The 25,019-nt window shown below is 34.4% G+C and overlaps 1 protein-coding gene across 13 annotated transcripts in view; it reads right to left on the reverse strand.

Moving 5' to 3' along the window:
* Positions 1-3,608: 3,608 nt before the first annotated feature.
* The window catches only part of LOC111041259 (protein turtle), a 109,702-nt gene continuing 88,291 nt past the window's right edge, over positions 3,609-25,019 (reverse strand). For 4 of the 13 annotated variants that reach the window (XM_022325481.1, XM_022325483.1, XM_022325482.1 and 1 more), the window contains 14 exons: positions 19,224-19,366; positions 13,519-13,646; positions 13,064-13,292; positions 12,342-12,905; positions 12,091-12,281; positions 11,782-12,000; positions 11,442-11,713; positions 11,198-11,370; positions 10,338-10,415; positions 9,920-10,000; positions 9,527-9,712; positions 8,682-8,909; positions 8,472-8,553; positions 3,609-5,273 (listed from right to left, as the gene is read on the reverse strand). In XM_022325481.1, the coding sequence (XP_022181173.1) occupies positions 3,959-5,273; positions 8,472-8,553; positions 8,682-8,909; positions 9,527-9,712; positions 9,920-10,000; positions 10,338-10,415; positions 11,198-11,370; positions 11,442-11,713; positions 11,782-12,000; positions 12,091-12,281; positions 12,342-12,905; positions 13,064-13,292; positions 13,519-13,646; positions 19,224-19,317 (3,840 nt within the window). In that variant the 5' untranslated portion in view covers positions 19,318-19,366 and the 3' untranslated portion in view covers positions 3,609-3,958. Of the gene's footprint in view, positions 5,274-6,826; positions 6,883-8,230; positions 8,295-8,471; positions 8,554-8,681; positions 8,910-9,526; positions 9,713-9,919; positions 10,001-10,337; positions 10,416-11,197; positions 11,371-11,441; positions 11,714-11,781; positions 12,001-12,090; positions 12,282-12,341; positions 12,906-13,063; positions 13,293-13,518; positions 13,647-19,223; positions 19,367-22,522; positions 23,045-25,019 lie in introns of those variants that run through there. The other 9 variants (XM_022325485.1, XM_022325492.1, XM_022325493.1 and 6 more) reach the window with 9 other exon arrangements.

A 25,019-nucleotide genomic window follows, 5' to 3' on the forward strand; every position in this document is an offset into this window, starting at 1 on the left:
TTTCTTTGAATTTTCTTTTTTATTCATTTAAATAATACTTAATTCTAATATAAATTACTATATTTACAAATATAATTATCATTAATTAAGAATCTACAAATATAACTTTTTTTAGAATACAATATTTTTTTTTTCGTTTTTCATATAGGAGTATAATTTTCTGTAATCAAGTAGTTTAAAGTTTCAACTTGCCCGAAAGGGCGAAAAAATCAAAATGTATTAATAAAACAAAATGGCTTCAACATAAAATGAGATCGTCGATCTTACGAACTAAAAATAATCGTTTTTATGGCAGAGATTAATGGGCGCAAAAAAAAAAAATGTACCTTCTTCGAATAATATTAATAATAATAATTAATAACAAACGCACAATACAAAAGAAAGATAATACCAAAACGATAGTAAAGTATAATGAATGTCGTCGAGTTTTTATCGTCGTCGTAGGTAATATATAATATTATTATAGGAAGTGTGTCTAGAGTTCTATATAACATATACATATATATATATAAAATATACACATATATATATAATATATAGTAACATAACAATGTAAGATTATTTATATATAAATATATTTTTTATATATTATTAAAAAAAAAACAAAAAAACATTTTTAGGTAAATAAAAAACCTACCATTTTACACATTAATATTATAACTTCTAAAACTGCCACGAAGACTTAAAAACAAAAAAAATTCTAAAGTCGATGTTTGATCTCGTTTTTCATTTTTGTTTTACATTACATCGTAATAATATCATACATGGATACATTTATATTATTACATAAATTGAACAACAGAATGTTTATATAATGAGTTGTACGAGAATATTATCATAGTAAATACACAATAATAACAACGTAATGTGATTCTTAAAAAAACCGTACAAGGCGATCGCTTGAAAAACAAAGGAAGAAAGAAAGAAACGAACAAACACATTTTATAATATTCAAACAAACACATACCTACGTTAACGTGATATATTATATGGTCAACCGTACAATCGCACCGGCGGGGAGGACTCTCTAGTTCGAAGGTATCGTCTCGGTATTATACCTGTAATGGGCGTAGGTGTAATCTCATCCTCTCGGGTGACGATAATATTACAATTTTCATACAAGCCATATATGCGTATGCGTATATCATATTATATTATTATTATGACTAAAAATCGTATAAAGCGTTTGTTTTCACGAGTATAATAATAATAATAATAATAATAATTTATTAAATTATTAAAAACAAAAAAAAAAAAAACAAAATATAATATATTATGTATAATAATAATGTATATGGGTGCTTCCTCGGGTGTCGCGCGCGGATGACTCGACGACGATAGTAATATTATGATATCAACAATGGTCGGATCGTCGCAAACGGAAATCGTGCGCAATATATATCGTTTCTTTTACTTGTCTCGTATGTATGCGTAGGATCACGTAAATGAGTTAACTCTTTTGTGGGTAGAGGAGTGCCTGGTGGACATGTCGAAATCGACGCGAAAGACGAAACCGATTCCCGATCACCCAAGTGGCGCAACCAGCATAATATCATTTTTCTAGAGTGTAGAGGGTGTCTGATCGAGAAAATATGCATTTTCATTATACACATTTGTAACGGACATGACGTGAATAATACTGTGGCTATTAATTATACCAAGGTTGATGAAATAAAAAGAAAAATTTGACCCAAGTTCGGTATTTAGGTTAGGTCCCGTGCCACTGGAGTGGGTGCAGGGTTCTGGAGTGTGCACCTGGAGTCCATGCAATTCGACTCGCCACTGGTTGGTTGTGTTATGTCGACTCGAGCAGATCAGTTCACTATATCAGTTCTCTTCTAATGCTACTACTATTATCATTATTATTATTATTATTATTATTATTTAAAAAGATGTCTCGAGTATTTTTTTCCGTTTCCTCGTAGCAGTCGAAACACCGCGGAATACAGGAACTACCTATTTATAAACATACATTTCTATTGCGATATTTTAATATAATGTCGGGAGTGGAAAATCGGGAATGTCCATTTTCTATCGGTTCGCGCTCCTATGTCCGTCAGTCTCTCGTCGAACGATCGTGATTTACTATTAACATAATATTATAACAATGTATTGGATATTGGCGTAAACACGCCACTTCGAATTTTCGGTAAATGACCCGCCGAGTGGATTCCGATCAGTATATTTACGCACGTCGTACGGAGGTTGAAAGAAAAACCTTACAGGACGGCCGCCCGAGCCCTTCCGGTTCCCGCTGAAGCACTCCTCCCTGAAACGTTATTTTATCGTTAAGAACGTGGCCGTATACGGTAGAATAACATGACAGACCGGAAGGGATTGGGTTTCAATATTATTTTTCTTTTATCGCTTGCAACCGCGTTAAATATTATCATTATATCGTAGAGACACGAGTCGAAAAAGGCTTTGGTACTTCCGGGTTTCAAACATTACACGTGCGTGTATCAATTAAAATGTCCGTGTGTATAGGAACCTGACGTGTGACGAGTGACGAGTGACGAGTGACGAGCTTGTCATTTGTCCGAGAGTGACGTGTGTGCGACATCGAAGCGGTTCGATCGAGACGATCGTCGTGCTGCCACCCGGATGACGTGCGCGCGTTACGAAAATGTGTTATGGGTGTAGGTACATTGCAACTCACGGGAAGGAAAACCACAATCGAAAACAGCTTCGTTTTGTAAATATTTATATATATATAATAATACGTAAAAACGGGTAATTGACACTGTTCGTTTTCAATAACAAAACAATAAAAATTGTCTTAACTACCTAAAATATTATTATTTCTCAGACTAGATAGTATTTATTATTATTTATTTATTTTTCTTTAAATCACCTAAATTATTATATTTATTGCTGAGACGTTTTGTCATAATAATATATATATGTCTAAAAGTAAACATTTTATTTTATATAATTTATACATATTGCGTGGAATATGTTTTTGATTGTTAAAAAGAAAATGTTACGAGGATCCCGTTCGGTAGGCCCTAGGACGTTATTTATTTTAATTTAATAGGAACTTAGGGATGCAATACAATTAAAAACACAATGCGGAGAACAACTGGAGGAGATGCCCGAAACTAAATTTACGAACACAATGCTAATCATCAAATATAACGTCGAAGGAATTATTTAAGTACATTGAACAGATCTCGTTGAGTTTATGTAATGACATAATATTATCACAAGGTTTAGTTTTAATAATGTTGTTCCTTAACAGTTTCGAAACGAGGCATAAATCTTAAACGAAAATGAAAACATTAAATTAAAAATATATCCTCAGACTGGACAGTCTCGTACAATTTGAGCAAGTGAATTTTGTATGAACTGAAAACGTTGAGAATGTAATTTGTTATCCTCAGTTCTGGATATTAAAAAAATGAAAATAAACGACTAAACAAAACGATAATAAATCAACATGAAATTGCAATCATATTATATAATTTATGCCTCTCCGACACTACTATACACTACTATGCCAATACTTTGTCGAGTTTTTTCTTCTTTAAATATATAATATATTTTTAAATTTTAGAAATACTATAGTAATTAATATATATGAAACGCAATATTATTAATACACAATAATTAAATAGTATAATATAATAATATAGAACCACGTGACGCGCGTCGCAGGTCAGCCTACCAAACAACAGTCGACACGTGTAGGTACCTACGTCGCACTGAGTTTAAAACATTCTTTTTTTTTTTAACAACAAATAATTACGGTAACGTTTAAATCTATGCACATCATATTATTAATCATAATAATATAACATATATTAGTTATTAATATCATTGTTCTGTGATCGCGCGCGAAATTTATTATTAAGATTTTTTTGTCTTTGAGCTTTTTTTTTTTTTCGGTTTTTTTTGCGCGCGAAACGTCGTTCTGGCGGGTTAAGGGGGCAAGAGGGTTGGCGGTTCGAGGCCGTCGTCAACAAGCGCTCTCGACGTATCCGACGGAGTGGTGCTGATGCCTCACCGCGCCGGCCATCTGGGCCTGACGGCGCTTGTACGCGTGGAACTCCTCCTTCATGGCCCGGAGCCGTGCCTCGACGCTGTCGTACTTGGCCTTCTTGAGCTGCGTGGGCGTCCGCGACCGGGACGGGGACGGTGTGCACGCGACGGTCGGCCCGAACAGCGCTGTCTGCTGGAGCAGCTCGGTGGGCGTTGGCGTCAGCGGGAACACCGGGTCAAACTCGTACTGGTCGTCGACGCTCAATGGCGGCTTGTCACTAGCGGCCGTGCTGCTGCCACAGCTGTCAGCGCTGCCAAACAGCAGCGGCGGTAGCGGCGGCGACGACGGCAGCCGAACATGCGGCGCTCCGAAGTCCAGCCAATGTCCGTCAGCGTAGAACAGCGACGAAGGGTGAGGCGGCGGCGGTGGTGGTGGTGGGTGTTTGTACGGCGGCAGTGGCCCGGCCCGGCCACCACACCAGTCGTCCAGCACGCTAGTCGCCCCGGCGTTTTGGTGCTGCACGCTGGACGTAGTGTTTTTGGAGCCGAACCCGCTGGAACTGGAACGGCTCTCGGGCGACCGTTCGCTGATGGTGTTGTTGATGGTGGTGTTGCCGTCGGAAGTGAGTTCCGGGGCGCTCCGGGCGTACCGCATGTGCCTGGACCGGTACCTGCCCGGATTCGGGTGGTATCTGGGACTGGCTGGCTGCAGTCGGCGCATCAGTGTCCGGTGGTTCTCCTCGTGTATCGCCCTCAGCGACGGCAGCTGTTGGCTGTACCGCTCGTGCACGCTCCGCAGCGTCGTCCGGTCGTCGGCCGCACCGGGACCCGCTGGCGCTGCTGAACGGTCGAAGCCGTACGGCGTCCTCGGGTCGCACACCGTGGCCACGACCACGATCGGTCGGCGGCGGTCGTCGACGACCGTGTCCTCTGTCCACCTCGGGCCGCCGTCACCGCTGCTGCCGCTGACCGTCAGTAGAGGTTGTCGGCTCCACGTCCTGTTGGAGAAACTCGGATGGGACAGGAACCCGCCGTCGTCGCTGCTGCAGGAGGATGAAGACCCACTGCCCCGTCGGCTGGACGGCCCAGAGTCGCCGGTCAACACGAACCGGCCGTCGGCCGACCGGGAGATGCGGCCAAGGCGGCGGCGTGGCCGTTGGCCCCCGGGCAGACCGTCCACGCAGTCTTGGCCACCACGGTCCAGGAAGGAACTCGAACGGGACGGCCGAGCCACCATGTTTAGAACGACGTTACATCCGCTGCTCAGACTTGATATTCGGGTTGATCTAGATCTAGAAAGACAAACGAGTGGTTATAGTGTTCCGCCATTTAAGTATATCGTATATTACATGCTATATTACTGTAATAATAATAACATATATTAGCATATATTAGAGTCGTGACAGTACGAAGCCAATAAAAATTAAAATAATATGTACACTCGAAATGCATTTCAAAGTCTGTAGCGATTTACAGTATTATAATACAACTTACTCGTGTTGATATTAATATTATATGCGAAAAACCATGCTTTACGGTGTTGACAGATTATATAAACGGATTAAAGATCCAAACATAAAAAACAAACATTTCATTTTTATGATTTTACCTATATATGAAATTACTAAACGTCGATCTAAGATATATCTACCGATTGGGAAAACAAAAAAAGTTCAATCATAACCGAATAGACTGCTTCGGTTTCTAGGTAGATCATATCAAGGACAAAATATGACTAGCGGTGAAAATCTACTACTACAATAATATATTATTATCTAATCGAATTCAACGTGATATATTATTATACATTCGAGTTATGTTTGTGAACTTATAGTAGCGCACATTCAAGCATGCTCAACAAATTCATATTTGAATATTGATGGAAAAAAATTTTTATTTGTAGAACTTTCGTTGAAAAGACATAAGTATCTATTTAAAAATGCCGCTAAGTTTATGTCAACAGCCAAATTTATGAAAATATCGTACAAAATTATACCAAACAATATGTATTAATTTGAGGTTTGTGTCCAATGAACCAAATCAGGGCTTAAACTTTGTTGGAACGGATTTCAAAAAAAAAAAAAAAAAACCATGAACAATATCTGTTACATACTTACATGTACACCGCTACAACTTAACAGACATGTTTGAATTAATGGTTAATAAGGTTAGGTTTGGTCAAACACGTTCAAACTGTCATATCCCTACAGTTCTCACGTAAAATACTAATTGAAAACCGAATATATATATGTACGGTATGTCGGTACCTGTGTAATTTGTATTGTATGATTTAATTAGTTTAATTGGTCGATAACTGTAATTGAATCAACGGACAATGTTATAGGCGACCCCAACAAATGTAGTTAAATACCTTAAATTTTTCATCTGATTCGTATGTGTACAATAAGTGACGATATTTTTCGATGATACGAATTGATCGAAATGTTTTGAGCATAAAACGATTGATTAAAATGTTTACTGGTTCTGGTTGTCGGTACGTATATACAGATAAAAATAAGAGATACCTGCATTAGTACTATAATTATAGTCCACAGGATGTGTTTGTCTACAAACAGTTGGGTATAATTAAGTTGATGTACATTTTAATAAACCTATTTCGATTTAAAATGCATGGGTTCAATTTTCGTCTACATCAACCTATATTATTCTAAATAATACAAGACGTCTATGTACCTACAGTAAGATCACAACATATTTATACAATCTACAATAGTACGACTAATCTAAGACTTATGAAAACCAAAAAGAAAAATACAAAAAAAGAAAAATGATGCAATTGATTAATAAAGTGCAAGCAAACAAACACACGCATTCTGTGATGTACCAATATTATTTTGAATTTGTGCGGCTCAACAGCTTGCTAGCTCTTCACCTGTTATCCTGAACGAAAGCACATAAACAAAATATAAATAAGTAAGTAAATGTATCCCGTGTGTTAATATTGTAAACATGATAATATTATATTGTCGGCAAGTGTGATTTGGAAAAAAATCTTTCGTTTCGTGTGGTGATTATTTGCGCGTGTAATTATTATCTGCAAGCTCTTCCCGTTCTTAGCACGAATACAATTATGAAATTTGTTTTCGTATTATGTCGAGACGCATGCAATATAATATAATATTATACATATCCAATAATATTTTATATTACAGTGTTAAATGTCTCGACCCGATGGAAATATTATATTAATTTTAACCCATTTTTAAACGCGTTATGATGTGATATTTTTATGTTATACGATATTATTATTGTCGTTCCGAATCGAGTATTAAACGATAATCGGTTATAACCTCGCGGTAGTTAATTATATCGAATAACATTAAATTGAGTCCATTTTAATATTTTAAAATATTATATGAATTGAGTCCTTGGGACCTCGCACGGCGTGCAATACTCAACGATAAGTTATATTCGTCAACGGTGTATATATTTTCTTCAAAATACCAAAGTTGTGCCAAATACTTGGTAAACACTCAATTTATTACGAGTGTGAAATCACGGAGTACAATATTATATTGAGTGAAAAACAATTTTCATAATATTAATGAATTTAAGTTTTGATTTCAAAAAATATTGAATGACAACTGACAAGATTTTAAGGAGGACTTGTTGAAACAATTCATGTATTTTTTTTTAAATATCCATTTATAATGTTGGTTAGAAAATCTAAGAAAATTTCAATGAATTCAATGAATACATTAAAACGCGATAAAAGTGTTTACTAATTAGACAAAAAATTAGTAACTATGTTAAAAGGAAAACTGTGTTTTTTATCGTGTACGAACAGTGTACACAATCACACTAATTTTATGTGAGACCACTAACCTCACGTAGTTTCTCCAGAATAACGGTAATAGGCTGTAGGGACTCAACTCAAACAACAAAAAAAATATTTGTTGGACTCGACTTATTCCAAAAACCCAAAAGTATTAAGGGGACTCAATTCAATATTGATTTTATAAATATCAATAATAGGTATAAAATAATAATTATTATATACGCCACGCACGTCCCGCTTTGGATAAATATGGTGAGTGGTGACTGGTGACACGTTTAGTGCATTATTATTATAATAATTATAATATTATTGTGATTTGTCGTAAATCGTAAACGAAATAAGCGGTTGCGAGTGAAGCGCATTATAGCCTGTACGTATAAATAGGTACTGTTTTTGTTTGATATATATATATAATTATTATATTATACATATTATAAATGCTTCGCTTACGGATTTCGCTATCGGCTAGGACAATTCGAGTCTATAGTCTCGGTAAGTACGAGTGTCCACGAGCCTATATAGACAAAAAACAGTATCCATGTAGGCATCATATACATCGTATCCGTATGCCTATCACAATTCCTATTATAATATATATTCCAATAACACGCCCCAAATTATTATTATATTATTCTAAACAATTATTTAGGTATTGTTTACGCATTAATGTAGAGATAGCTACGGAACTCACTTTTTTAAAGGCACTTGACTAGTCCCCGGTATTTGGCCGCCATTTCTGGCGTCCGTAATTCTACACGCGACCATGTTGTAAGCTGAAATCACACAAAACGTCACGCCGTGTCGGTAACAAAATATTTGTTTGTCGATGATGTTCGAAACGGATAGCCGTTCGAATATCGTTTATTTTTTTTTATTCAATTTATTTTTGTTCTAAGCTTACCTTTTTCGTGTTTTCTCCGTTTCCTCTTATTGCAAATCTTTACCGCGCATACGGACAATATTATGGCGACGATGAAGAACAACAGCCCACCAACGACACCCGCCGTGATGGCCTTGTGTTTCACCCTTGCCGGTACGGGGAATTTGATTTCTTCACTGTTTTCGAAACTCTTAAAAGAGTACGCGACCACTCGGAAATAATAGGTACGACCTCCAACTAGACTTTTTACTAAAAATTAAAAAAAAAATTTAATTGTTTTGAAATCCATATTTCCTCGGAGAAATTTTTCCGTTTCATTATACCACTCTGATGAATTGGGATTTTCAAATTATTTGTTTTTAACACATTTTGAAAGTAATAATTATGAACTAATGACACACATAATAATAATTAATATTACTGTGGAAAATTAAACAAGCACTATTTAAAGAACTATCAAATTGAGTTGGACATTTATATTTTGAATATTCGTCAATCCCTCACAAAATTTATGAAACGGTAATCTATAGGTATTTTTCTTTTAAAACTCAGCGATTGCGTTGCAACACTGTTCATAATAATTGTCCCGTACTCCACGTGTCATATTGTATTGGGTTTAAATTTAAACTTTAAATGTCGTATTTTTATGTTCATAAAAAACGTTGGATAGATGGAATACGACAAGACTTAGAGAGATTGGAAATTGTAGACTGGGAAGAATAATTGGTCCAGGATCGTGAAAGTTGGAGAGCATTGATAGTGGTAACGAAAACTCTTACAGAGTCATGAAGCCATATGGCTTAGGTAGATGATGATGATTTTTATGTTTATAAAAACGCGGTTTTTATTTATACATATATATATACCCAGATAACGAGTATCCTCTGCTCTGATTTGTGCTTTGTTCAAAGTTCTCCAAATCCCATCTGTCTTATAGTTAATGACGTAGTAACGGACTAAATGAGCTCTTTCTAATGGAGCTTGCCAAGATATGACGAAGCCATTGTAGACTTCAGCGATGGATACATTTCTTGGTGGTCCGGGTTTTGGTCCTATACAAAGAAAAATCGAATAAGAAAAATAATAATAATTATTATTATGATTGAACACACGAAAACAACTGGCAAACGGCTCAGTCACACTTAAGCATGTGCTTTTCGTTCTACCGAACGAATGGTTGATGATAAAGACAAAGTTACATGGGCGATGAGCAAGGTGAGAAACAAAAATAATAATTAAGCTGATGATTTTTTTTATACCTTTTGGTCTGAATACCGGTGGGTACAATGTAGCACCAGAAGATTCAGTGGGTAAAATGAGGTCGCTATAGTCGACAACGTCTGCAAAACGTGGAATAAAATAAAATAAAATAAACACATGCAAAACAAAACAAAATAAAATTATAATTGTATGAGTAAAATCATAGGTAATCCTGAAATAAATAATATGTCGATAAAGGACTTTCTAAAAATGATAAAAAAAAAATGTTATTATAATATTTTAACGAAACGTATAGTTGTGACACCAACGCTATCATGCGGTAAATAAATGTGCTATGTACAGTACGAAAAAATCATAAAAGTAAGTAAATAAAGTTGTCATGCATTATCTAGATATATTTATTATTTGTATATTACACTAAATGAAAAATATGTACATTATATTGTTTGTGCTTACCGTCGCTTGGGGGAGGAGGTAACTCGGTGACCGGTGGAGCGGGACTTGTTTTTTTGGCCACGGTTAATGGTACGGCTGCTGCCACCCAACAGAGAATAGAATAAGCACAACAGACCAAACTTATGGTTTACAACAAGGGCATTTATAGAACAAAATGTCGCGGACGCTTACAATAAGAAACGGAAAGCTTCGACACTGTCGCGTACGCGGCGACTGGTTGAGCAACGAAGTAAGTAAAATTATAAATCACAAAACAAGGTAAGTAATTAAGTATGCGGTTAATATTGATATTAAAACAGTTCCAGATTCGACCAAGTGGTCATTTTACACAGGCGTTACATTTTGAATTTAATTTGTAAGCATCCGATATATATCATTATATAATACAATTATACACGTTATCTACAATAAAATGTAAGTTATTTCAAATTGTGTGCATAAGTAGTTTAAATCATAAATTCTGCGGAAGTTCAAGGCCACGCTGATCCTCGAAAGGGGATGCAACGTATAACTTTAGCAGAAGATATCAGAAAAGCTGACCTTGATCTACCACAGTCGTGTTTAAAATATTCAAAATACCTAGTTTATATCGAGTGTGACGTTAACGGCCACATTCGTTATAATTAATATATTAATAAATATTTATTATAAAATTACATTGATTTTTCCATATTCCAATAAGCGTCTAAAGCGACTAAATGTACAGTGCGGCCCGTTTATACAACTGACACTGTGTAGCCAACCCCCGTCAGTCGTTTTTTTTTTTTAAAAAAAAAAAAAAAATTTTTTAAAAAAAAAAAAAGAAAAGAAAAACACTTTATTATTATAACTACATTCTGATCCACATTTCATTTACTCACCCAGTGTCTTGATCGAAATAACTTTGCTAAGCATTCCATCGCCCAACGCGTTCTTCCCTACTACTTGAAACTCGTACGTTGTGTCCGGAGTTAGTCTGTTTATGGTGACTTGGGTGCTCCCCGACGGAGTAACAGGTATTGTAGACCAGTCGGCCATCCCTGGTTCTTTGTACCTAAATGAGAAATCGTTACCCTCTGTTATAGTGCGGCCATTTTAAATGGACGGCGGCTTGTCGATGTTTACCAAATCGTATAGTCCTGTTTGTAATCGGGACCGCCGCTATAACCGGGTAGCCACTGCAGTGTAACGGTCGTCTCGGAAGCGTTTGCCGAGACGTTGTAAGGCGCATGCGGCTGAGTGCCTTCGACGACCAAATGAGTGGTTGTAACTATTGTGGCCACTTCGTTACTCGCGACACAGTGATAATATCCGAAATCGGTTTTTCTGAGGTTTTCTATTGTGATATTACCACCGTGTATGCTGTGACGACCTTTGGGCAACGGAGCGCCATCTCTCTGTTTTACCAATCACACAATAATATTGTTGAGTTCAAGTATTTGAATATTGTTATGGAATAACTTACTCTTTGCCATTGAATTTTGGGCTTTTGGGTGCCTTCAGCTTCTTGTGCGTCGCAATGCATCTCCACCGATTCGCTGATTTTGCGCTGGTACATGTTCTCGGGTTCAACGGTGAATGTTGGTGGTTTTCTTACCAACACTTCCATTTGCCCGGATGATCCTTGAGTACCCTGTGCGTTGTAGGGTGTACACGTGTATCTGCCCTGGTGGTTTTGATTGACCTAAATAGTTTGAAACAAAAAAAAAAAACGAAATACCCACTCGATTAGCACGTTCTCGACACGATTTTTTTGTTTTTTGTAATCATTTACCCTGGTAAATAACAGAGAACCGTTGTTCATGATAACGATGTCCTTTTGCTGATAAGGCTCGAGCAAACGTTTGTCTTTGGTCCATGTGACGTATTGTAAAGGGGGATTGGCTTTAATGTAACATTGAACAACGCCAGCTAATCTGAACGGTAAATACTGTACGGTCGGCGTAAATGTAACTTTGGCTGGATCTGAATACAAACATATTAATGGTCAATATTCTGTCGACTTACGATTAGATTCATACTCACATTCGACATTCAAATAGGCAGACGCAGATTGTGGATCACCAATGCCATTGCTGACTTCACAGAGATATTGGCCCGAGTCATCAGCGCTGACGGGATTTATAACCATAGAACCATCTTTTTTGATGGTTACTCTGGTTTCCAGCGATGAAATCGACTTCACAAAAGCTCCATCACGAGACCACCGTACAGTGACATTACCGGGCATGGCCTTGGCACCACACGTGAATTCAACTTTTTCACCTTCCAGTTTTGTCTGGTTAGTTGGAGGCGACATGATTACAGCTCCCCCTGCTATCAAAACCCTAGCCGTATGGCTTATTTGTCCTTCGCCATTTCTGGCAATGCATGTGTAATCCCCGATGTCTTCAGTTCGGATGTTAGATATCCTCAGTTCAGTGCCATCATTGAATATGCCTACGGTGGTCGTCGGCTGCACGTCTGTGGCGTCTTTGAACCACACGATTTCAGGCGTAGGTGTCCCCACAGCCTGACAGTTTAGAATAATAGAATCTCCGACATTTATGTATTGGACTTCACCGGGGATGGTGACAAATTTCGGAGGAGCTAAATAGAGTGGAACGCAAACAATTCTCGATTAATTTATCATTCAATCATTTCAATCATTACTATATATTTTATAGTATAAATGACATGTCTTATTTATTGTGAGTACAGGAATTAATATGAATGGTCAATTGAAATGATGAACTGCAGTTACTAACCGTGAACGTCTAGATGAAACCACGTGCCGTTTTTGTTGGTTGGTGACCGGTTGAGAAACACCACTTTGCAGGCGTACCAACCTTGGTCCGACTCTTGTATATTGGTCAAGTTGAGCGAAGCAAGACCGTATGGAGAGTCCTGGGAGACTCTAGCCACTCGGCCTTCATATCCCGAACCGCTGTGAGTGGGATAGTTGTCATACCAAATGAATATCGGTATGTCAAGACCCTAAAACAGATGACCACATGTGTTATATTTTTGTCATCTATTTGAATATGCTTCAAATTATCCTATAGTTAAACGAACTGGTAATTCGTAATAAAGTAGGTATAATATTGTGTAATATACCCATATAACCTATTATACTATGCGATTGAAGATAAATAATATTAATGTACCCATTATATATTATCTACAAAATAAATTCTGTACCTCATACTAATTATTCGCTTACTTTTTTCTCCCACTGTAAAACGTAAGGCACGGGGTGTTCGGCTGGGAACTCCACTTGGCAGTTGAACACGACTGATTCGCCCACGATGGCCGTGATGTGTACAGCATCGTTGAACGTCGACCCGGTAGCTAAATAAGCAGTAAGTAAAAATAAATGGTTAATACAATATGATTTTCAACTCTATTTTGCGGTAGGTATACAGTTTTGTTAAATTGCAGACTACCTATATTATTATAAAATGTATACTGTATTGCCTCATCAAATATTGACTACTTATCATTTTTGACGTATTATAGTTAGATACTAAACATTTTCTATTTCAATAGTTGTTCAACTTGTTTTAATGTGGAAAATACTGTAAGTATTTAAAAAGAGAAAAAAACATAATATATCTGCAGCACAAACAAAAAAATATTGAGTAACTTTTTGCGATCCTAATATTATTCGAAAAAAATTAAAAGAAAAGCTTTTTACAAAAGGCGAACAAATTATCAGCGTTCATCAGAGTAAAAAAACCTTTTAAGCTTTTCATGACCCAAAAGATTAAGGATGAGCTCCTCCGAGTAAAAAATAAAAGCGAAAACTATAATAGCGACGAGGACTATATATATTGTAGAGCCATTTTGAAGTGAATTGTGATTATTCATTTTTTGCAATTCTTTTAAGATTATTAAATGTATAAGATGTTTACTGTTTACTAAAGGTGATTCGATGATAATTTTGAGTTATTCATAGTTTTATATTTTTATCGTCGTTGTTAGAGGAAATTAAATTTGTTTATGATTTGTGATGTTGCGCCACTGTGCGTGAACTTAGTTTGGTGCCTTGATAGATAAACGCAAAAACGTCCGTCGAAATATTAAACAGTTGGAATAAACGCAACTATATTTTATTGAGTTTTTTTTAGTATGTATGATTATTTATTATTTATTAATGGAAAACAGATTCAGCTAGTTTTGATAATATGTAATAAAAATTGTTGAATTTTAATGACCTCGTAATATTAACAAATTATGAAAAGTCCAATTAATTTTATTGGAGTGTTATGGCTGTTATTGTGTATAATAGAATTTAGAAATCACAGTTGTGTACTACGCCTTATAATATTCACCCGGCCCACGGGACAGCCAAATGTTGGATCAATACCGACTGAAGAAACTACCGTCGAAAATCAAAGTTTGTGTTTCGACTACAAAATATGACTGCTATAAAATATAAAAGTTAAAATCAATAATATACATTTAAAACGTCTGTTTTTTGATTTTTACTTTTAATATAAGTCAAACCGGTGATTTGCGCTTGGTTTTGTAGTAGCATATAAAATAATACATTACTGAACATATTGATCATTAGTTTAACAGTATACTACCTACTTAATAAGTAATTACTAGTAATTAGTATTAAAGATTAATAACTTTAATTTAGTCTTGTTAATTATCAAGTTGTATCCCAAACAATATAGAATATAATATGATATTTCCAAATATGTATTTATAATTGCAGTATTATTATTAGAAATATTTTACAATAGGTACTGCAGTTTTATTTTTTAAATAGTTATCTTTTTTTTTTATTGATGCGTTTAAGATTAAATGTATATTATTATATTATGTCTTTAACTATCGATTTTAAAATTGTATTTCTCAATTTTTTTTCATTTCTATTTAACTTAATTTAGTTTAATTTGAAATAAATTAATATATTTTATGTAATATAATATGACTAATATGAACACTGTTAGAAAATCATATAATTATTTTTAATGTTAATCTATTAGCGAAATTAAAATTTCCGTTTTTAAACGATTGTTTTGTTATGGAATTAAAAGTCTAAGGTAAGAAATATTAAATATTATTACCCACTGTTAGGTGGTAATAAAAGTTTATTTTCCATTTAATTTGATCGTTTGAAACGTAATTATTTGAACTTTGAACATTTTATTTTAATTAATTTAGTATAATTAAAATTCGTTTATGTAATTCAATACTTAATATTATACGTAAATGAAACCCCCGCACTCAAAGTTTATAAATTTATTTTTTGTATTGCAATTTGGAATTATATTGCTTCAGTATTAATTTATTGAAATCCTGCAGGACCAGGAGAAAAATGTTAGTTAAAAATGAAAATCAATTAATACTTAATCTGCGTACTTGCTACTTTCGAAAGAGTAAGGTCTAGCTCGATATAAATGTGGATTTTTGTTGCATTTTGGAATCAATGTTTAAATCTGCCATAGGTTTAAACTTAATAATATATCATACAAAATACGAAATAACGAATATAATTATTATTTTTATTTATAAATTGTATCAAACGGAGTCATACATTTTGTATTTTATTGAGATAACTTTTAAAAGATATTTTAAACTGCAGATATTATATCTTATACAGGTAATTCATAATTCATTATTGAATATTGTTGCACTATTATAACACGGCAATAATAAACATAAAAGGTAAAATAAAAATTAATTTTTTTTATAATTTTAGTTTATAACTTCTGATAAAAGTTTAAATCTAAAATATATTTTTAAATTATTGTTTAACATTTACTACATATATTATACACTCATTTTTAATGTTTTAAGTAATTTGATAAGTAAAATGATCCAAAATGTAAAAAGTCGAACCTTTGACCCAGCCTCGGGAAAGGAATATAGATTCACTAATGGTTTCAGGCGTGAAAAATAAAACGCGTTTAAAACAAAAAAATCTCATGAGAATGATATCATTGACGGGAAACAGCTTTTGTTAAAAGGGGTTTTCATTGTTCACCGAAAGGTTTTATAAAAAAAACTACTCATCTTCCCCTTCAACCCGTGGACGATAAAATAATGGAAAATGAGGATCCTTGGATCTAAAGTATCCAAGATAGGATGTAAAATATTGTGAATACTATTATTAAAACATATACTTATAATGACCAACATTTTTGTATGTAATAATGCTATGGTAAAATATTGATGAAACGTTTAGGTAGTTTATGTCTTAACATAATATTGCTTAACGTCAAATTGTATACAAATAGATGATCACAATGGAGCTAGGTAAAAAAACTTTTTTCTTTTATATGAACAAAATCATAAGAAATAATAGTTTTCATATTAAAACATAATATACTAAACAATTGAATAACAGATATTATCTTTTTTATTTATGGAACTATCAAAACCTTTATAATTATTTTGTTTTCAATTTTTATGAACGTGTATTAAACCAAGTCATTAATTCATTTTATTGACTATCTATTTTATTTATTTAAGAAAGAATATTTATTTAATATCCAAATACTTAATTGGATTATTGATTTGGTTAATAGTAATAAACTAATAACATTGTTCTAACTACTTTTAATTAAAAATAATAATTATGGGCATGATACTCCAGATACTGTTCGTACCGACCAACCACTAACCGACATTGTATTATGAGTTTATGACTTTTGGCTTAAAAAAACGGAAAATAATTGGATTTAAAAACGATCCTGATATTTTACTTAAAATTAATATACACAAACTGAATAATAGAAGAAAAATATAATCAATTTTACAACCAATCACTTTATCGTTTTGTTGAGAATTTCAAATAAATTATTTTATAAGCATAATTATGTTTACAAATCGAAGTGAAGAAAAAAAATGTCACAATAATACTGCAATTATTACACTACAAACAAACACAAAAAAAAAAAAAATCACAATTTTAATTATTTTTAACTGTATTCCTACTATTTTTGGCTTCCTTAATATTCATATCAAATATAATTGGAAAAGAAATTTATGTCATATTTAATACAAGTGTAGGTAAAATACCAATCATATATTATGTAGGAAATGAATTATGTTTTGAGTGCTCAAAACAAAATTACATTTCCTCGGGACCTCCAGTTCACGACCAAATAATAATCAACCGTCACGTCCTGCACATACAGTTTGTTGATCGTGACGTGTTTTTAATTTCGACATGGACAACGGTGGTTTTCACCAGTATATTTCTCATGACACGAGGGTTTTCTATTTATTTATTTACCATTTTTTTTTTTTTTTGACAGACACTTATTATAAGATATGGGTTTCAGGTTTTTCCGACAAAAATTATATTTATTGAATTGATTCTCTGTTTCACATTTTCCGAATCGAAAATTACTAAGCTACTATTTTAATTTTTTCTATCAAAGTGAACATTTAATATGTTTTTATACTCATAAAATTTGTCAAAGTTGTTTGAAATATGAATTTAAATAATAAATATAACAGGGATAATGTTTATTTGTGTCTTATCAGATCATTTTTTTTATGTATTTTTCATTCCATATAAATTTATGTTCAAAATAATTTAATTAATTTCATCATCGATACTTCTACAAATTAAAAATAAAATACACGTAAGTAAGTCACAAAAGGATCTGATTAGTCATAGATCATTAAGTCATTATTTTCAAGTTCAAAAAAAATAATTAAGATACCTAAACTGTGGTCACACGGAAGAGTTTTCCGATACACAGCTTAATGTAGCTTCTACGTAGCGCCTTCCTCTTTAAAATATATTTGACTGGTTATTTGTAATACTAAATAAATAATTTTGTAAAAAACTGTTATTTAAAATCAATAAGCATTTTTAAGTACCAAGGTACCGATACAATCGTAAATGATTGCAAAATTGCTATTTTGAAACAGGTAATCCTAAAATGGGCTAGGCGGGGTCTTATATAATATAAGAATGATCGAATTTTTCATTTACAGTTTATTAACGAGATGAATAATACTAAGGTAACACTAGTGAAAACATAAATAATGTGCACGAAACACGTGCCATATTAAGGTCTAACTACGTTATATTTTCCATGCACACATTATAGTGTAAGAAGTTTAATGTGTTATTTAAGACTTGATTATATTAGGTACTGTGAGTTGAACATGGTCATAATATTATACATGGGTACTAGCGTGTATTATAAGAGTTACTTATATAAAAAAAACTCTGGTATATTTTATGTGGTTTACACATATATTTCTTATCGATATAAGATTTTAACAACTATTTTTTACACAATCTCGATTGAAAATGTTATTTAAATATTATATCATGTATTTTATATTTAAGTATAATAATGCCCAACCATAACATTTTTTTTGTTAATTGAACTCTACGAAGTCTGTTGGTAATATCGTAATAATCACAGTTTCAGTGACAAAAGCGCATAGTGAAAGGCATTTGAACAAAACGTTATGAATCATAGTCATTATCCTTAAAAGTTAAAATGTCCAATATAATCGTACATATACGGAGTTGCATTGATTTAATCGAAATAGGTTTTAACAAGCGAAAGTCCGACACGCGGTATATTACTCAATTATCTACTGCACACCGAACGTTGTAAACCGAAACTGCAGCATCTATTATGTATTATTGTTTCTAATATGATTATGTACCCGAAATTGACGACGGTATACTGTATAATATACTATATTCGCTGTAGTTTCTTTGATATCATGTATAGTATTAGAGTATACCACCGAATGATTATTAATTCATCGCGAGCTTCACAAATAGAACGAGAACCGCTGGAGATGTGTTTATGTAAGACGCGTGTTGTACATAAAGTCGCTTAATAGTATATAATATATTGTATTATGTATGTTGTCGTGTTTAAACTTTCAGCGACAAAAATCGAATCTCCCTAATGCAGTTTGGCCACTCACTTGAGACTAGGACCCTGTTGAACAGCGAGAGAACGAGAGCTGCGAAGACTACCGTGACTTTGCTAAATAGTCTCTGGTCCAGCCGTAGGCCCATGCCTCTCTTCCCATACTCCTTGTTAGACCTCTGACGACGCCATAGTCATCTGAAAAATGAAAAGAAAGGAAAACGGTCAAATACAATGTGCTATAGTGGTATTATTTGTCGGTAAACATTAATAAATAATAATAATAATATGAAATGTGTATGATGATTTTGACCACCATTATACCACGGGCTATTGTTTATAATATTATGTAGTGAAATATGTGTGACAAAATGTGTCATCATGGTGAGTTACTCAATAAATAATATTATGCTGGTCGATAGATACCTGAGTATAACAATATTTTGACGGACTTAAAAGCTAGAACCGTATATTTACACACCTACGGGGAGAGTTGGAAACTGACAGAGAGCGTCTCGATATGTTATAACGGTAACAGCCTCTGTAGCATTATTATAGACATACACTTTTTTTGGGCATGTCTAAACTAATTACATACATATATATTTATAGGAATATATTATATAAGTGACTTTTAATTCTTACTTGAACAAATTTCAAGCAGAAATAAATAAAGACCTATACATGGTTATGTTTTTAATAGTATTAATATAGCTGCGGGTATGACACCTAAAGATAATGGGTTCAATTAATTATCCTAACCTTCCTTGAATCAAGAAAATCGGTCTAGTATTTTTTGATTCTATAAGATTCATTCTGCCTCGACAATACATTTTTCCTCTGATACAAAATATTAGCTGTTATTCAATTGTACGTTTATATAGAATAACCTTATATTCTAAAATCTAAATATACAATTTAATAGAATCCAGAAAATTATATTCAATAAAAACAACTATTTTATTATCTGTAGCCTATGGTAATCGAATATATAAACATAAATATATACGATTTTCGTGAGCCAAAACAAATTTCATCCGTGAGCTACCTTAAAGAACCTATAGAAAGGGTTGAAAAACGTAGCTAAAAACTCTACCTGAGTCTCAAGAATTTATTGATATAACTTTTATTGAAAAAGATCCAGTAGTTATAGAGAACGAACAAACAAACATTCAATTTTATACATTAGATAAAGCGTCGGAAAAATGGTGCGTATACTGTGCCCCAAGTCAAATCGACGGGACTTCGTCAATAAAACACAAACCTTGGTGTGATTTTACTGCATGTACGCTCCGTCGAAAACAACTGGTACCTTTTTTTGTGTTTAACAAGTTTAAATAAAAAAAATGTGCAGAACTGCACAATTTAAAGTCCTCTATGTGTTCTTTCAGTCTGAAAAAAATAATTTATTATTCTCGTTTAATTTGCTGTCGCTATTCGTGATCTCGATTTTTACATCTCATTGTACGGATTCGTTTGAAAAATGACGGTAATGTTCGACTACCAGAAATGTTGTTAGCACGTTACTAACTTATAATAAATATATATTCATACTGTAAAGCTACATTTTAAAGTAAAAATCTTAAAATTAAATTTTAAAAAATATCAGATATTACTACTAGATGCTCTAAAAATTCTAATGTAAAGTCTATCCGTCTCCTAATTTTTACTATTGTTATGCTGAGCATAGAAACAGGGTGCGCGCTTGTGTGGTTTAATTTCACGAGCTCACCCTGCATTTTGTGCTATTATGATATTACCGTGTGTTATCGGTAAATATGTATATTATACTACAGAAAAATAGGTTGTGTTGGGTAAATCGTTAAATATTGTGCACAGAGTTCACTATACAATATAGTACAGGGTCGGCCACGAGTAATGCATAGTTTTAAATTAAATTGACTATTACTCTGGTACCTATACTGGTTATCGGAATGAAGAGTGATTAGTGCACTGTTGTGTTCGGTTGTTAATGACAAATCAATTGTTATCGCATGGTGTGGGAGATAGCCCACTGTAGTCGTGAGGTATTATTTCGAAACTGGTCATTTTATTGCCCACTCCGCTCCCCCGAACTGTCTATGTGTGATTTATTTTATTGGTATATCTAAAACCCCCAGTGTGTGTCAACGAGCCGTGGACCTTATATGCAATTTAAGTTGAAGTTGTTGAAAACTGCAATGAAGCAAACCAAGTTCTGGTTCAAGGCTGAAGAAAACTTATATGCATTAACATTAGGTACCGAGAATAGTCACCATCAGCTTTAAGACCTGATTTTCCAAACATAATAAATAATTGTTTTAAATTTGTCATATTATGATGAGCTATTCATTTTGGTAAAACTTAAGTTAATTTAAACCGAATACATTCCTAGATATTCTTATTTAAAAACCAATCCATTTCCCATGGCTTTGTATATTGTGAATTCAATTCAAACCCTATATACTCGTGTTAATGCACAAATCGGTTACCATATTATTACACTTTTAGACCAACCAAGACCGAAAACCTCTGTGTCGGGTCGGTGGTGTGACGTACTCGCTCGGTTTTGACTAAAATTGGCACGGTCGGTCCGCTAGTCATTCAGTCATATATTATCTGTAGCTTGGTGTAAGAAAGTTCAATGTCAAAAAAGAAAATTGTATTTTATAATAGCCTAATTTTTGAAAAAATCTAACTTAACCTATAGATTTCAAAGTTTTTTTTTAGTTTGGGAATTTTGATACTAACATTTGTTAACTACTCATTTGATGAAACATTTGTATTTTGCCTAACCAAAAAATGTATTTATTTTATTATCACATTGCTCCACTTGATGGATAATGCATGTTGTTAATATCTGACATTAGCCAAAAATTTAAATATAAAAAAAAAACTTTAATTAATAATTTAACCGCTGAATTTTTTTATATATAAACCTGCTAATATTCAATGACTCGTGATGTAATAGTACCTAACTTAATATACCTATAAACTTTATTGAATGATTTCGAAATGTGGCAATGTCACCATGTATCTAGATAATACTTGGACAATGTCAAGATAAGCCAGTAATATAATGCACCAACGATATGTTTTTATCAATTAATGTGAAAAAAAATGGCTAATGTGTATATTTAGTCGATCATACAGAAGTAGAAACATTGGTCGTCTTAACACAAATAACATAGGAAATCAAACATTAATATAATTGGTCAAATAATCCTGAATTCCTGAAGTAAAATGTGACATTGACCATGCTTACACCAACAAGCCACAGATATATGGATAGGTCCTATAGGTAGCCGGTGGAAGCCGGAGGGATATCGCCGGCATGTTATCGCTTCTGCGGCTGCCGAGTCGCCGAGTACTCACGTGATGACGAGGGGACGACGAGCGGAAGTCGGTTTCGGGACGGCCGCGGTTGTAACATATGGGCACGACCGGGTGCGGCGTCGTCGGCGTCCTCGTCGCCGGCGAAACGTCGCTGGCCGTCGCCTGGTCGCGGCGGCCGCTCTGGTACGGCATGGGCGGCGGCGATTTTCGGGGCCGCGTGTAAGCGGTCGCTGCGGCGTTGTTTGCGAGTCGTCGGCGGGCGTTATAGTATTTTCGATTTGTATTTATTCGTGAATACCGTTGTCGTGTCCGCGCGCTAATAGCGCGTTATCGGTATCGTTATTAAATTAGAATATTATGACAATATATTATGGTTTTTAAAAATTACATCGACAGCAGATAAATCACGAACCCCGCAGAGGAAGTGTGTAGCATTCGCTCGATCGTATCGACTGAACCGAGATCTCGGGGACAAGACGCGGCGTGTGCGAAAACGCGCGAGGCTGAAAAGGCGTTTCGCGCCGGCGGCGTGCGTCGTACGCGGCGTGTGTACGCTACAAAAGAGTGCGCAGCACTGGCGAAGCGCGCGCGACTGCAGCGTCGTCGGCGGGGATTTGCCGGCTGCTGGACCGGAGCAAGGGCGTGGATCGGCGCTTGCGCTTTCCCGGCCATTCCAACCGGCTGGGTCCGAGAAACAACCACGCCGCCGCCTCGACCGCCCGCGAGCTTTCACCATACCCCGGAGTCCTAACGACGACGACGACGCCGCCGCCGTCGCCGAGACTCGCCGGGTCGTCGTCGCGTAGTAAGTAATAATAGTACCTATGTCGTAATAGTAATAGTTATATAGTAGTAGTAGTAGTAGTAGTAGTAGTAGTAGTATGGTAGCGATAGTATTAGTGTGAGTTGTGGAACTCGTATAAAGATTTTTTTTAGCATGGCATTTTGGGTAATTATGTAGACAGGGGTGGGTAAGATACGTGCAACCTCTAAGAACATAGTGTTACTTTTTTATAATATTATGATGTGTAGCTATATATATATATATATATACATCAATAATTGATAAAAATTAAAGAAACTAAAATCTACTGTTTCAGAATGTCTCAAGAACCACATTGCATTATCTTTCAATAAATTAACAAGTCTATTTGTAGAAGTACTAAGAAAAAATATTTGTCACAACATTCGAACACTGCAGACACACTGTAGAACAAAAATTAATTGAATATAGACGTTAATAGGTATTTAATTAAGTAAGTGTATTTTTAGTACTTTTTAAAACATTTAATATGTTTAACACATAATATTTTAAATATTGCCCACCCATGTAATTATATGGGTAGTTTGAAAATATGGTGCTTCGCATCGGCAAGCTTTGTTTACATAGTGAATTAATAACAAATTTAATGTATTATACCTGTATTTTTAAATGAAATTACTGTGGATGGTTCATTTTTAAAGATTTACATCTTAAGATATTAATGTATATAGTACAAAAACAGTTTTTCTGAAACTCCAAGAGAGCTCTAGATCTTCCGACAACCTCTCGTCCTTATTATGGCCCAAGTGTAGTTATATATTATTTAATAGCAATGCTACTTCCAGAATAGGAATGTGTTTACACGAGAGTAGACGCGAGAGTGTTTTCGTAAGTGAATAGTAGTACCTATTTAAGCCACTACCATCTGATGGTGTGGACGAAAGAAAACATTTCGGAACACCAGAAACAATGATTTTACCAGAAATGCTGGTATATACGAGTATTATAATATATTATATAAAAACAACATTATGTTCGTACGGTGTCGGACTTCAAAGCTTGTCGCTGCTCGCCTCCAAAAGCTCATAACATAAGGTTTAGGTACTTATAGATTGTCAGCCGCAGTCAGCGTGAGAGGACATAATATAAAGCGTAATATACTCTTCAGACAGATCCCCGTCGCCAGGGTTTTGATTACAAAGCAATTATTTAATATGTTAATAATGTATGTTGTGTTATACCCGAGCTTATCTACAAGAAAAATTACAATTCATATAAATTGTTGTATTTTGACAAGCAATATATTGATTTTAATCGGGTAACAGAAGAATATAGCGCCGATGCTATCGGTGTAGATGCTGTATCTAAGAGTTTGACAATTGAACGCAAGACACAGCCCTTTATATCCACTACATTAACACTTTTTTTAAGATAATATATATATATATATATATGAAACATTGACAACCATTTGTACAAAGTGTTGAGTACATAAAACCAGACACTTCATATTTTTGGCTCTTATTGACTATTGTGTAGTAGCTGACTGAGTAACACTATACCTTCGACCGACTCGGCTAACTTGAACAGTATCGGTTCTACAATGTGTTTTATTAATGTTTTAACATCTATATGCACGCCTAGAAAATAATTTTTTTAATTGTTTGGTCAGTTTTCGATCGATCGATTGAAAATTTATCACAGACTGCAGAGCAGCATATACTTTTACAAAATTGTAAGAAACAACCAAATAATTTAAAATAAAAACAGTCA

Source organism: Myzus persicae, unplaced genomic scaffold, assembly GCF_001856785.1.
Source record: "Myzus persicae strain clone G006 unplaced genomic scaffold, MPER_G0061.0, whole genome shotgun sequence".
Taxonomy (NCBI): Eukaryota; Metazoa; Arthropoda; class Insecta; order Hemiptera; family Aphididae; genus Myzus; species Myzus persicae.